A 16,168-nucleotide genomic window follows, 5' to 3' on the forward strand; every position below is an offset into this window, starting at 1 on the left:
ATGGTAAACTCAAGATTATGAAGCGTGGAACCAAAAACAGGATGAAAGCTAACACTAGAGACAGCAGTAGTGGCTATGGTGACACTATCAGCAACGGTTTTTAGTGTCATATGCGTTTACAAGAGTTTTAGCAGCATTAAAAACAATCCAATACACATGTAATTAATGTCAGAGGGAATGATGCTTTTGACTCAAAGATAAGCCCCATTAATATCTGAATTCTAATGCTGGGGTATATTTACTAAACTGCGGATTTCAAAAAGTGGAGATGTTGCCTTGCGTGATGTGCAAAACTCAGTGATGTTTTAGTACTGTATCAACTTATGGAGCCTCAACAGACGAGACTCCGTCATGACTTTGCACGCAGTTGAATTCCCCCATAGTGTGTATAATAAAAAAAATGTACTGTACAGAATATACATTCCAGATAAATAGACAGACAGAGAGACAGATAAATAGATTTATAATCAGTAGTCCTGGGTGCAATTTAGAACACACCAGCATAGTATTTATCTGTGTATTGTCACCTACATGCACAGCCTCATACATAAGAAGATGTCAGGCCTGTTCTATTTTGAAAATACTCACATAGATACATTATTGTATGACTATCATCAACCTTACCCAAGTACAGGTGCCATGCATGTATCAGCCAGCTTTGAAGTAGCACAAACTCTGCCTCACATTAGACCCTTCATTATACACAGCATAATACTGTAGTTATGTATAAAATAATCAGCTTTCCAGTGGCAGGGTGTGCTGTGTAATAGCAGGAAGACAGTGTGAGGATACAACCATATATGAAGTATATGATGTGGGATTGTAATGACCAGACACGTTTTTGGAGCCTGCACTATAATACAAATAGTAAATAATAACAATAATATGGTAGTCATGGAGATGCCCCAGCCTAGAGCCCCAGGATGTGGGAGGGGTACATAAAGGGGGTGTGGGGGCTGTCACCGTACAGGACCCATATCAGGCCGGTAGGGCAGACAGACAAAGGAGGAAATCCGATCCCCCAACGAATCAATGAGTCCTCATTCACCTGAAGCCCACCCTGCTTACCGCAGCGTAGGCCCCACGCAGGCCGTGTCGGTGCTCTCGATCTCCTGCAGGATCCTCTCGTGCTCGGTGACGGTCTCCAGGCTCTCGCTCTCCGCCATCTTGCAGAGATTAGGTGGCCCGGGCTGCCGGTGACACAGGCTGCGATTGCTGGTTGTCCTGGAGGGAGAGCGGTGCCTGCAGCGGCCGCTAGAGGGGGCTGGAGACGGCTGCACAGTGAGGCGGGCCGGGCTCACACAGGTAGAGTCACCGTGTGTCACGCAGCAGGCGCTGCATACAGTGCATAAGGACACAGCCCCTAATGTATCCAGGGTGTAAGTAACAGGGTGACATGGCATACAGTGCACAGGGACACAGCCCCTAATGTATCCTGGGTGTAAGTAACAGGGTGACATGGCTGCAGCACTGTCCCTAATGCATCCAGAATATAAGTAACATGGTGACATGGCTGCAGCACTGTCCCTAATGCATCCAGGATATAAGTAACATGGTGACATGGCTGCAGCCCTGTCCCTAATGTATCCAGGATATAAGTAACAGGGTGACATGGCTGCAGCACTGTCCCTAATGCATCCAGGATATAAGTAACAGGGTGACATGGCTGCAGCACTGTCCCTAATATATCCAGGATATAAGTAACAGGGTGACATGGCTGCAGCCCTGTCCCTAATGTATCCAGGATATAAGTAACAGGGTGACATGGCTGCAGCCCTGTCCCTAATGCATCCAGGATATAAGTAACAGGGTGACATGGCTGCAGCACTGTCCCTAATGCATCCAGGATATAAGTAACATGGTGACATGGCTGCAGCCCTGTCCCTAATGTATCCAGGATATAAGTAACATAACATGGTGACATGGCTGCAGCCCTGTCCCTAATGTATCCAGGATATAAGTAACAGGGTGACATGGCTGCAGCACTGTCCCTAATATATCCAGGATATAAGTAACAGGGTGACATGGCTGCAGCCCTGTCCCTAATGTATCCAGGATATAAGTAACAGGGTGACATGGCTGCAGCACTGTCCCTAATGCATCCAGAATATAAGTAACATGGTGACATGGCTGCAGCACTGTCCCTAATATATCCAGGATATAAGTAACATAACATGGTGACATGGCTGCAGCCCTGTCCCTAATGTATCCAGGATATAAGTGACATGACATGCCGCACTGTCCCTAACATATCTAGTAGATAAGTAACATAACAGGGTGACATGGCTGCAGCACTGTCCCTAATGCATCCAGGATATAAGTAACAGGGTGACATGGCATGTAGCACTGTCCCTAATATATCCAGGATATAAGTAACATAACATGGTGACATGGCTGCAGCCCTGTCCCTAATGTATCCAGGATATAAGTGACATGACATGCCGCACTGTCCCTAATGTATCTAGTAGATAAGTAACATAACAGGGTGACATGGCATGTAGCACTGTCCCTAATATATCCAGTATATAAGTAACATAACATGGTGACATGACGTGCCGCACTTTTCCTAATGCATCCAGTATATAAGTAACTCGGTGACATGACGTGCAGCACCGTCCTCATCGTCCTTTCTATAAGTTCCACCACCAATTTATGAAACATTTTTATTGCTTATTTCAGTGGTCGAAGTGAAAATTTAGAAGTGACTGTGTGAAAAATGTAATGGAAATGTTAGTGAATGGAATACGATAGATTTTACAATGAAGGCAGTAGGAGAAGTGATGGTACGGCATACCGCTGTATACACCTTGCGCCTCGGCTTCAACCACTGGTTTATATATTGCTGTCCAGCGAGAGTGGAAACAACAGATCCGAGAAAGGAAAATACCTGCAAATAAATGCAGAGGAAAAGTGTGCAGTGTTAAACAGACCCACAATAAAATCACTGAATTCCGCGGAGCGTGACATTTGTCCAAGCACTCCTGACTTTCAGGACATCTAGCACCCTTGTGTAGTATAGGAAGAATGCAGTGTGTACAGAAAGAGTTCAGTCTTGGCCTGCGCCCACTGGGCTCACCAAAACATTGACATTGTCCCTACTAGAATCACAACATTTCACACACTATGCTGCTCTGTCCTACCTGTTCTTCTCACTTTTACCACATGTGGCTGCTGGTTTCTTTAGTTGCGGCTTCTCTGGATCATGGAATGTTGGAGGACCTATTTGGAAAAAAAATGGCTACATTTAGAAAATTACAGCCAGCCCCACCGTTAAATCAATAACATCCATGATTAATAATTAGGCCTTCCTCCAGCCCCAACATTAAAATAGTATTCCCATTACCCCGCAAACAAAATAGCAGCCATTAATTAGCCACCATCTACCTCACACACACTACATTGCCAAAAGCTCCGTGCCATCACACACACATTACTGTGCCCCTTTATCATCACCACGCTATGCCCCCTTATGATCACACTGCGCCCTCCATGCTGCCTTTGCCCCTTTATTTAACCCCTGTGCCATGCTTCTTGTCCCTCTTTTCTTTAACCCCCCGTGCCATGCTGCTTGTCACTCTTTTCTTTAACCCCCTGTGCCATGCTGTTTGTCCCTCTTTTCTTTAACCCCCTGTGCCTCTCTGAGTTTCTCCTTCCTTTCTTTAACCCCGTGCCATGCTGCTTGTCCCTCTTTTTTTAACCCCTCTGTGTCATGCTGCTATTGTCCCTCCTTTCTTTAACCCCTCTGTGTCATAATGCTATTGTCCCTCCTTTCTTTAACCCTTCTGTGTCATGCTGCTATTGTCCCTCCTTTCTTTAACCCCTCTGTGCCATGCTGCTATTGTCCCTCCTTTCTTTAACCCCTCTGTGTCATGCTGCTTGTCCCTCTTTTTTTAACCCCTCTGTGTCATGATGCTTATCCTTCTTTTTTTAACCCCTCTGTGTCATGCTGCTATTGTCCCTCCTTTCTTTAACGCCTCTGTGTCATGCTGCTTGTCCCTCTTTTTTTAACCCCTCTGTGTCATGCTGCTTGTCCTTTTTTTTTAACCCCTCTGTGTCATGCTGCTATTGTCCCTCCTTTCTTTAACCCCTCTGTGTCATGCTGCTATTGTCGCTCTTTTTTTAACCTCTCTGTGTCAGGCTGCTATTGTCCCTCCTTTCTTTAACCCCTCTGTGTCATGCTGCCCCCCCCCCCCGTTTTTTAACCCCCCCCTCTCCCCCGTTTTCCTCCCTTCACTTACCTTTACGTCTCTCTTCTCCTTGTCTTCTCTGCTGCTCTGTGCTCCATTGCTCTAGACTGACTGAATGCTGGGCGTGACATGATGATGTCACACCCGGCATTCAGTCAGTCTGGAGCAATGGAGCACAGAGCAGCATAGAGGAGGGACGCCGGCGCCGCAATCACGTGAGCATGGTTTTGTTTTTTTTTAACTACCCTGCTCCCCCCACCAACGACCGAGCCCTCGGCCCCCCCACCCCCCCCTGCCGCCGAAAAATAAAAAAAATTTGTTTTGAAAAAAATTTAAAAAATCGTCGGCGCGAGGGACCGGGCCGGGCCCCCTGACATGCCCGGGCCCGGCCCCCTGACATGCACGGGTAATTAGTACCCGCTCCCCCCCTCTTGGCGGCCCTGTGGAGCAGATGACGTCAGTGTGAACTGGGTGCACCAGCACTCCCCTACTGCTTCAGATGGATCAATAACCTAAAACATGGGAATCCAAGCATGGCCCTTTTTTACCTGCTTGTCAGGTGAGGTTGGATTTGATTTTAATGGTTAAGAAGGTTTCACACATTGCTCAGCAAATTTTGTAGAAAAAAAGGAAAATCTGCATGTGTGTAGCTGGTATTCATTTACAGAGTCCTACAAGCTCTGTAAATGAATCTAGGACATTATTTTCACGGTCAGAGGCACAGCAAAATGAGAAGTTGTTCTTTTTTGTTTTGTGTTTTTTTTTCTAAGTTAAAAATATACATAAAATAGCTCTTCCTACCACACTCTCTATATTTTCAGAAATACTCATAACATAGAGAAGATTAGTAACCTCTTAGGGCAGAAAAATAAACATTTTAATTTCCCAACAGGATTCTGTGGTAACCCTAGCAACAATTAAATATTGGTAAACTGATACTTAAATGAACCTGAGAATCATAATATTCAAACCTTGCAGTAAAATTGTATCTATACTGGAACACTTTACGGTAACAAAGTTAGACATTAACGGATAGTAAGGATTTCTGGCCAGACTTTCAATTTAAATACTCCTCCTAGATAAATACAAGTTTATTTCTTCTTATTTATAATAAGTGTGATGATGAGGTAAGGTATCAGACTGACATCAGCTCCATTATCACATAGTCGTTACTGACTTGTGTTAGGATAAACTCAGGTGTGGTAACAGCCGCAGATGTAATTTCACTCTTCAATTTCCCGTATGATTTTCAGCACTTTATACATTTTTGACCCGGATGTAGTCGTAATGTTTCAGTTCTTGCTGTCGTTGCGTTGTAGCCAGCAGGATTGTGGTTTACAAATATGCCAGTGGACAGATACTACACTGTCCTCCGAGTATTGTTCATATCAATCAGCTTCCTCATCATTTTATCAGCTCTCCTCTCTTTCTCTGATCATATATCTGTCACTCTTATCTTATATCTCTTTCCTTTTCTTATGATCACTGGACAATAACTCCCCTTGTCAGAAGGACTAACCCTTACGTCCCTCAACTCCTGCTCTCAACTGTCTTTTCAGTACAATTGGCCTCAGCCAGTTCTATTAAACAGAAAGTCAAAGAAAACGTCATAATAAACACATTGCCTGGCTGGCACTAACTAAACACACAGGAATACGCTCTCTCCTGTGTAGGACCTTGTGTCCCACACACATACAAAGCATAGAGGTAATTGCTCACCATTTGTAGAGTCTCTCAGGAGACATCCAACCTCCTCCCCTGGTCTGAGAGACTGTATGTCCAGCCTGACTGCTTTTTAAACACCCACACATAGGTGCAGTTGCAAATCAGCCTACACTTAAGCTGGAAGATCAGAAGACCCAGAATGGTCCCGGTGAATGGAGCCCACCCTCTCTCTCCATTCATAACACCAGGGATCCTTACCATATTTTCTTACAGAGCGAAACACACTTTGGAAAGCTTTTTCCACACACGTAAACAATCTCCCTGATGTTTTAATGTACACAAGGCAGAAAGCCTGGGACATAGACCTCTGCCATGCATCACTTTCCCAGTGATTCGATCACTATATGTGTGTGTGTGTGTGTGTGTGTGTGTGTGTGTATGTGTGTATATACACACACACACACACACACACACATGCACAAATACTTTTTGTGATGAGAAATTGTGATTATGCTTTAGTGATAACAATGCAAAGTATTGTGTTACGCTTTATTAATGATGAAGAACAATTTCACAGAACAGAAAGTCTGCTGAGAGTATAAGCAGGAAGTTACGAGACATAATTATCTGATTATAATGATCACTAACTCTCTTTCTCTTAGTTTGTAAACTCTTGTGGCAAGGTCCTAAACATCCATTTTCTCAGTGTGTTTATCTACATTTTTTATATAAATATGGTTAATTTTTTCCACACAGTGCGATGAAATATGCTGGCGTTTTATCAATAAAGCAATAGCAAGATCATCACAGAGAAAGAAAAGCAGGGACAAGAACCGGTAGATGAAGAGATGGTACAATATTGTGTAATGAAATGAGTCACACAAGGGCTCGGCAACGTACAACAGCTGAACCCTACCACAGGCACTACCTCATGACGCAACACAATATATAACATAAGTGGTTTGCAGATTTAAAGTGGACCTGGTAGTTAAACACAACTGCACATTAAACATATATATGAACAGACTACACATAAAAATGCATAAGTGTTTACATGTACTGCGTGTTAAAGCAGTCTCTTCTTTATTCATTATCTACATGTCTGCATGAAGTTAGCCATCTTCTGGCCAGCTATGAATATTCATGAGTATGATCGATACAGTGACACGCCTATGTCCTGGCAGGAGCATGCTCAGTGTGCTCCTGTGAAACATCCTGTGCCACAATCAACATGTCTGCTTTCTGTACATTGGCTGTGAATGATCACATGAGCTCAGTGTAGCAGGAACGTCTGTCCTCGCCAACACAGACTGCACTATAATGTTACATTTACAATGTTATACCATAACACATGCCAATAATTGGTTCTCCCAGTTATAGATCAGATCTTGTCTGATATAGAGGTGTGCCAAAGGAGGCCTATTCTTTGGGAAAGACATTACTTTTTGATTAATTTAATCTGTATTCTAGATATTGATTATAAATTTTGTTAAGCTGATTGAGCCTCAAATAAATGTTTAATCCAATAAGCAACCATAAACTTTGAATGAGGAAAATTTCAACAGTGGGGTTTGCTCTTAGGGCTCTATGTAGTTAAGGTACATACAGTCTGACTAGTGCTGTATGTGATATTTAGTTATTAAATGTAAAGCAGCTCTGCTTCAGAACATCTCATAGATGACAGAGGATTTTGATGCACAAAGGAGGGGAGAGAGCGATGGTAATAAATGACCATTACAATACGTGAAACACTGGCGGATCCAGGGGGGGGGGGCGATTGGGGCAATCGCCCTCCTAGCAGCAATCTTCATCCCATTAAGTTGCAGTGGAGAGATCAGATCATTGGGGGGAAAGGGGGTGGGACCAACTGGGCCAACCAATCAGAGTTGAGGAGGGGTGTGGCTATAAAAATACCACCCCATACAACATCAAAAAAGTCTAGGTCTGCCCGAGGTGACTTCTCCACTGGGTACTCTTCCCAACAGATGGACATGCAAAGCAGTTAGTAGGAGGCGAATGTGGACTCTTTACTCATTTTGATACATAGACCCTCTAGTTTAAAAATGAGTCAGCTCATCCAATTTTACCTTGGTACAAAACACTGTTTAGATTTTCCCCATTTCTTCTCCAGATAAAATCATTAATATTCACCAGCCTTAAACATAAATGTTTTCTGGGTTAATCAGGGCATGCTAGGAGCTATGTCATTGTACAGTTTATTGTATGTAACATTTGAAAAACTAAATATGATAATAAGACATGTACACTAACTCTTATAATATAATCATTTTTCATCTGGAGTTACGCTGTGCTTGCTGTACTATAATAACGTAAGTCATATTTGAGGGCGATTGGCTGCTTGTCAAACTAATTTAATATATTCTATACCTGGAAGTTTAGTTTTTGTTGTTTTTTTTCTCCTTCCTCGGAGCTTTAACTGTTCATCCCACATTAAACTACAGAAGTATCCTGTATTACTGATAACCACTGTTCTCTAGTATGGCTGATCAATTAATTCAATCTGCAGCAAAACACTAAGTGAATCAATTCTTTGCATTGTTTTATAATCTACTTAAGATCCCTCTTACAATTTGTCTTTTGCAAAGTAGAAATTAACTCTTTGAGGTTTAACTTACTATAAATCATTAAAGAGATCTCTGGCTTTAATTTACAAGTCAATGTTTAAATGGCTTACATACAAAACCTAGTATTGTTCGATAATTGAATGTCATAATTAATGAGGTCATGTGATAGGAATCTCTATAAGCTTTTATTGTCATGGACTATAGAAGAGCAAATGTAGTATAGTCAGCGGTTTCAGAATACATACAGTTTAACAAGATCTAAATGGCTACTCTGCCTGCAGATTAATGCACATCTGTATGTTCTGATTGTTTTACCTTAATGTAGATCCAAGGGGCAGTTCCAGAGTTTCTATCTCCGCACACACTTTCTCGTATATTTTATCCCCACTATTTTCTTCTAATTGCATTTCTGATACTGCAGGGTTTGTGACGGCCGCCATAGTCCTAGAGCACAAACTGTCCTGAATTGGAAATTTGTATTTTGTTTTTACTGAAACATAACGTGTGGTCAGCATAAAAAGACAGAAAAATATCTCAACCTAACCTGACCCTAGAAATGCTGAACAGCAATGTAAAGGAACAAACAAAGGAAACCAATTGCTAGATAGCCAAGTACGGACACAGTACATTGAATGACATGTACACGCCTGATGCTTATTTTAAAGTTTTTATTTTGAAATGACAAATCGTCCCAACAGTATAAATAGAAGGTGTTCAACAATAATGCAACATATAAACATTGTCAGTATGTCATTTTAAACACTGTTTAACTTGGATTACAGGGAAGGGGGGGAGGGGGGGCAGAAAGGGAGAGGAGACTGAGCGCCAATCTAAAGGTCAGTAAGAAGGTAAATTATACATAATGCTCACTAGGCTCTTATGATGAGGCCAGATTAAGCTAATGATTGTTATGTGAAGTGTCCTTGGACACAGTATTCAGCAGTTAAGCTGGGTACACACTACAGGGTTTTTGTCCAATAATCGGCTCAACCAGCCGACATACGACCGCTCATTCGAAAGTCGGGTCAGTGTGTGTAGTGACACGATGGTCGAAAGTCTGCCCAAATAGATGATTATCGCCTCATTTGGTTGGTCGTACCGTTCAATTTTTTCCGATCAATCACCTAATGATCATGTAGTGTGTATGCACTCATGCTGACGATCTCCATAGAGTTTACAGAGTCGGGCTCTTTTCAGCCGATGTTAGCACTGAATGTCAGAGTGAATAAATGTAGAGAGTGCTGTAGAAGGAATAATTCATTTGTTCGTTCTGAGGCAGAATATTTTGTTTCAGAGTCACAGAAGCTAACGAAATTTGTTAGGACATGTGGATAGCTATAACAAGGCGGTTTTAATCAGTGTGACAATGTGATAGTAGTGAATGAATGAATATTGTGCTGTCATTCTCCGGACTAGAGGACCAGGTAAAGGACCAGATGAAGAGCACAGATCTGAAGGTAAATCGTATCAGTGTGTAGGCATGAATCACCAGACTGATCGGACCTTCAGTGGGAGGTATAATCGTTTGAGAGCACGTCGGTCTGAACAATTCTTCAGTGTGTACCCAGCTTTATGGAGTGACAGGACTATGGGAGGCAAATGTAAACCAGGGCTCCCAAATGGGGTCAAATTTATCTGCTTTTCCTTGCAGCTGAAAGGTCATTTTTTTTCCATATAAGCAATAAACCAGATTTCAACATGCTGGAGGGGAGGAGGGAAGGAAGATCCGATACGTAGCTATGGAATGTTTGGCAGTCTTTAGAATGTGAGAATAAGGTTTGTTGGACTGTGAACCCAAAACCAGGCATAGGGAGGCTTGGAGAGAAGACCAGGTGGAGAGTCAAAATTTAGTATCCAATATCTGGTGTTTCTTGATATAAGGCTGGGTACACACTACAGGGTTTTCAGACGATTATTGGGTCAAACACCCGATAAACAACTGTTTCTCCCGATATCGCATTAGTATGTACACTGAAATGATGAACGATTATCATTCCAAAGCACGTCATATTGTTTCATTGTATTTTTAAACCCAACTAAAAATCTCGTTCAACAATGTTGTTCCAATCCTGCAGGGTGTATGCACTCACCATCAGGATCTCCATAGAGTTTACAGAGTCACGATCTTATCAGCTGATGGTTATGACAGATGAAGAGCACAGATCTGAAGGTAAATCTTGTAAAACATGTATAGTGTGTGCACATGAACTGGCGTGCTGATAGGGAGTTTTTTGTTATCTGGTAAAATTGTTATAGATAACACATTGGGAGAAAATTTTTGTAGTGTGTACCCAGCATAAGACACTTGTTCTAGGATACAGTGGGTGACTAAAGTAACAGATCAAGGGGAGGACGTAGATGTAGCTTATTTAGTGGAAACCGCGTAAAAATGTACATAAGTCCAAGTTGATGTACATGCAGTAGATCTGGAGTTTATATCTGCTAGATGTGTTCATATGCATTTGTGAAAGCATCTAGACGCAAGTGACTCAGCTTTTCCCATTCATTTCAATAGCCCGTTCATTTCAGTGAGGTTGTCAGCGTGTAATTGACTGTGAGAAGAGCTACTAGTGAATAAATAAATGTGTGTGCCAACCTTTGCCTCTTAACTCTGAACTCTATGACCGCATCTGCGGGGCCAAAATCTTTACTAGACTTACGAGGTGCCTACAATTTTATTAGAATCCGCCAGGGTGGCGAATGGAAGACTGCTTTCAATACACGCAACATCCACTACAAATACCTGGTGATGCCGTTTGGTTTAGTAGCACTATGGAAGTCTTCCAAGAATTTGTGAATGAGATTTTTAGTGATCTTCTGTACCATTTTGTTGCCGTGTACCCTAACGACATCTTGATTTTATCCATGGATTTGAAAGCCTACCGAAACCAAGTTGGGGAGGTCTCAGTCGTTTTCAGTCCCATCGTCTGTACTGTAAGTTGAAGAAATGTCTCTTTGGAAAAATTCCATTCTTTGGTTATATAGGACAAGGTCTGCATATGGATCCAGAAAAGGTAGCCTCTGTCCTTAATTGGTCTCAACCTTTGGCTCTTAAGGCTATCCTGCGATTTCTCTACAGTTATAGCACCTATACCTGTAAAGGAGCACCTCACAAAACCTGGCCACCGGAGGCCATTTCTGTGTTTCAAACCTTTAAAAAGGTTTTTTCCTCTGCACCAGTTCTCTCTCAACCAGACGTCACTCAACCATTCTTATTAGAAGTCGATGTCTCAAAAGGATGTATCAAGGAAATTTCACTTCTGCGGGTTTTTCTCCAAAATATTATGGGATTGGAGATAAGGAATTGCTCGCAATCAAGGCAGCACTTGAGGATTGGCAGCATTTAGAGGGGGTCCTCCTGTCACCATTTTTACAGACCATAAGAACTTAATCTATAAATATCAAACGACCCACTGTCTCAACCCCAGACAGGCAAGATGGTCTCTTTTCTTTACACGTTTCAATCTTATTGTTATCTTTAGAGTGGATTCCAGGAATAAGAGCTGACGCCATCTCCCGTTTTTTTGACACTTCGAATCTTCAGACCACTTCTAAACCAATGTTGGATCCAACTAGCACCTTGGAAATAACCAGTACCTCTTCCAAAATGCCACAGGTTGGCCGCTTCTTCCTGAATCCCAAGTTCTGTCCTAAAGTGCTCAGTTTCACGGGGCTACATGAAAAAACAGTCAGTATTTAACTTATGTGCAAAACAGAATACCAATTTGCACCTTTTGCATTGTAACATGGTTTTGTCCAGGAGACAGAAATAAGAAGTTTCTCAAGTTAAGATCCTTAATGAATCAGGCCCTCTATCTCTAAAAGAGGACCTGCCACCTCTGTCACAGGTCATCTTTTGTTTACTACTATACATTTTGTACCAGAAAGAAAGATTCCCATGCCAGGAAAGGGACAGATAGCTAAGACGCTGAGTATGAGCACTGACACTACCTCACCAGCTCCCTGAACCCCACCAGAGCTTCTCACTGGAGTAGTGCGTTGTCATGAAGAAGGTGGCCTGCAATCGCAGTGATTAGTATGGTGGCTGGGTCGGTTACAGTCATTAGCATGAGGTAGGACTTTTCTTTTTGTTTCCTACAGACTGTAAACTCTCTAATCTGGGTATACATAGCAGCAAGACCACTGTCAACAAGAGTGGCCAAGATCCAGGCATTCTGGCCAGTATGCCTCTGGTTTACACTAGGCCTGGTAGCACAGTTGGGTGATGACCGGGCACATCTAACCATATTTTCCAAAATGAAGGATATTGAGCAAGTTGATCTCAATTGGATTATTATCAGATAATGTGTTCATTGTGGGGCAACATGCTGAAATATTGGTCCAAATGGCCAATATCATAGCATGGCCGGCCAACTTTATAGCAGTGTTATTGTACCGTATCCTTGATGGTCTGTATACCTTCTCTGGTCTCACATCTCAAATCATCTCCATGAAACCTACATAACGTGTTTATCACTCATCTTACACAATCCTTCCATCCCTTTCGGAACTTCAGTGGCTAATCTTGTTTTCTACTTCTCATGAATTCTGAATCCCACCACTCCTTTGTATTTCCTTCAGGAGACACGGCTGCTGCAGAGACCCCTGAAACGACAAAAGAGAAGCTGCTTTTTGGTACTAAGGTGAATTATAATTCTTATATTAATTTCCAAATTATTGCAACTGTTTATCGGTGTAACAGCCTTTCTCTTTCCGGTTACTATTAATCATGCTTATGCAACTCCTTTGGTGGTTCTTTACTGAACCTAAGCAGCATCTTCTCTCCAGGAATCATGAAAGTAATACATCTCCTTCTACTGCCCTAACTGGTTCTGACAGTATTGGGTGCAGTGCCAACATAGTGGTAGAAATGGTTCGTCTGGTCCTTGTCGGACTCACAGGTCCAGTTGTTACTACTGATCACTCCCGCTTGCAGCAGGACATCTAGACCATATGGACTAGAGGACAAGGAGGAGACCAGGTACAGAACCCTGAACCAAATGCTTTCACTTGAAATAAACCACTTTAACAAGAGTTGTCAGAACTGTTTCTGTCATAAAAAAAGTGAAATGTCCCCTATAACCTGATAAGTAATGTTTAGTGTACAACACGTTTATTATACAGAGCAACATATATAAGCAGCATTACATCAGCTGGTTAGAAGCTGCAGTAAGCCAATTTAAGTCAATTTGAATTAATACATTTTGTTCGGAGCATTGCTAGTTATGTTATTTGTGAAATTACAGGTCACGTTGCCTGAGCACACACTTGTCAATTAAAAAAAAAAAAAACTTACTGTAAAGAAAAGTAGCGCAATTCTCACTTTCAGAGAAATGTAATTATTCGTTTTATTAACATAAAATTATAAAAATAGAGACTATTCTTTAATAAATATAATAATTATAACAATAATAATAACAACAACAACAATTTATCAGTTTCACATAACTACTGCATTCAGTTACTTTTATGTAGTTTACTTCTATATTTTGTTTATTGATTTTAAAAAAGCACACATATTATAGTGTTGGTCACTAATATAAATACATTTGCAGTAACATGAACATGATAATAATAATAATATCCTATATTCAGTGGTGGAAGTGGGGGTGTATACGGTGGTATGTCATCCTGCTGCTTCTCCTACTGCCTTTGTTGTAAAATTACATTCATGTACATTCCCATTACATTTTCCATACTGCCACTTCTAAATGTCCACTTCAACCACTGCCTATATCTATATATTAATTTATGCAAATTATAAGTAATGCACTTTCAGACTCCCCTTAGCAGGGTCATCTTAACAACATTATGGGCCCCCAGGCAAAGCGGTGCACTGGGGCCCATATATATATATGTATTAAAGTAATTCTATCGTTTTCAAATAAGCATTGCATAGGCGATTGTATTGTGTTTCTAACGCACAAAGTGATTTATTTTAGCAGATGTAAATAGTCAACAATTCAATACATTATTATAGTATGATACAGTACAGTACAGCCAATACCAAAAGTTACATATATACCGCGCTCTTATCGCATGCGCTCGCTGCGCTAACCACTGGCACCCCTGGACAGTGATTCACCTTTGAATACTATGATCAGTGAAGACTGAGGCCAGTGGGGGTGCAGCTATGATTATATATGCAGTCAGTGTTATAGAGTGAACAATAGATATGACGTAGCTTGCTTCTATAGGTCCAGACAAGGGTGGTTCCAGGGTAAACAGGTCATAGGCTGATTCAATCTAAGGAATCCAAAGGTCTCTCCAGGGGATGTGCTCCAGTTACAATGAATTCATTAGCATTTCACATTCTGATATCACTCTGGCTATTTATTCCCTAACATTAATAACTAGAGTATGCAATATGCGATCTCTTTGGCGATGGAACCGGACAGCTGCTGATGAATAGGGGATTAGTATGATATCAGACATGAAACATTTCCCATAACCTGAACCTTAGATAACACTAAAGTGTACATATAATCATAATATATAAACTAATAATAAACCAAATACTGTCTGCTCATAAATTACTGTGTAATGGATCCAATATGAATATGAATTACATAAATAACTAAATGTTGTTATGCGAGTGTGTGCGTGCGTATTTTACCGTGCGATTGCCTTATGCCACGTGCACTCATGATTCGGTGCACAATTCCAGTGTACACGATGACATGAAACCAAGCAAGGTCCACAAAATAGATGTTCGTTCATTCGTGATATATATCACTTTTTTTTTAATGTACTCACTCAGCAACCCTTGAAGTACAGCACCTAAAAAATCAAATACCCCCTTCACTTACCTTTCAATCGACCTGTTCTCCGATTGCACCCCCCTTTTCTCTTCTTTTTTCTTATTCTGTGTCTTCTGCTTCTTTGAATCCTCGCTGTTGCTTGCTTCTACGTTGCTTCCTCGCCTCATGGCTCCTCCGTGCTGCGCTCCTCAATGAAAATCTCGGTTGTGATGACGTCACGACCGTCATTCAGTGCAAGCACAACACGGAGGAGGGGAACAGGGAGGGAGCCGGATCGCCACCTGACCTGACCACGTGACCGCAAAAGATAAGTTGGTTGTTTTTTTTGCAGGAATTGTTTTTTGTAGGGTTATTTATTCTGATTAAGAGCCCTGCCTATGGAGCCCCCTTGCCCGTGGAGCCCCCGGGCAACTGCCCATCGTGACCAGTGGAAAAGACTGCCCTGCCTCTTAGGGTATAATAATAAGATAAAGAAGTTGCTCATTGTTGTGTTCTTATTTATGAACATCTGTTATCTATTAATATCCCACCCAGGGCCATGGTCAAGAAAATACTTAAATTCAATATTCAAAGTATAAATGTACCCGTGCATGGTTCAGGGGTTCCCATGTAAAACACTGAAGAAAATTTACAAAAGGTCAAATATGTCATTATGAGTAAATATGCCCAAATTTTGCTCTTGGGAACTACCCTTCTAACGTTTATATGTGCCTACATTTTTGGGGGATGGCTGGATCAACTGTTAAACTGATCATGCTTCATTACCCCCAGTCAGTTAGAACATACCACAAACTAACAAACCTGAAAATAAATACACCCAATGAGTCACCAGTTCACAAATGATACCCTTAATTTTGTGATTCTGCTACCCATCAGACACAGGTACCTGTATAAAGATCTTCTCATGGAACAGGATTCAACACACCTATTGCAAGAAAATGAATCCTAATACATCTAAAATCATTACCTC

The 16,168-nt window shown here is 41.5% G+C and overlaps 1 protein-coding gene and 1 long non-coding RNA gene across 5 annotated transcripts in view; one reads left to right on the plus strand and one right to left on the minus strand.

The window, feature by feature from the left end:
* EXOC6 (exocyst complex component 6) overlaps positions 1-8,895 on the minus strand; it is a 213,470-nt gene extending 204,575 nt beyond the window's left edge. Inside the window, exon 1 of one of the 4 annotated variants that reach the window (XM_075216143.1) lies at positions 8,753-8,895. In XM_075216143.1, the coding sequence (XP_075072244.1) occupies positions 8,753-8,877 (125 nt within the window). In that variant the 5' untranslated portion in view covers positions 8,878-8,895. Of the gene's footprint in view, positions 1-1,068; positions 1,284-8,752 lie in introns of those variants that run through there. The other 3 variants (XM_075216146.1, XM_075216145.1, XM_075216147.1) reach the window with 3 other exon arrangements.
* LOC142160981 (uncharacterized) lies at positions 898-13,442 on the plus strand. Its single transcript, XR_012693338.1, has 3 exons — positions 898-1,305; positions 10,513-10,607; positions 13,019-13,442. It is a non-coding gene; the product is annotated as an uncharacterized LOC142160981 (long non-coding RNA).
* Positions 13,443-16,168: the final 2,726 nt, after the last annotated feature.

This window comes from Mixophyes fleayi, chromosome 6, assembly GCF_038048845.1.
Source record: "Mixophyes fleayi isolate aMixFle1 chromosome 6, aMixFle1.hap1, whole genome shotgun sequence".
Classification (NCBI taxonomy): domain Eukaryota; kingdom Metazoa; phylum Chordata; class Amphibia; order Anura; family Limnodynastidae; genus Mixophyes; species Mixophyes fleayi.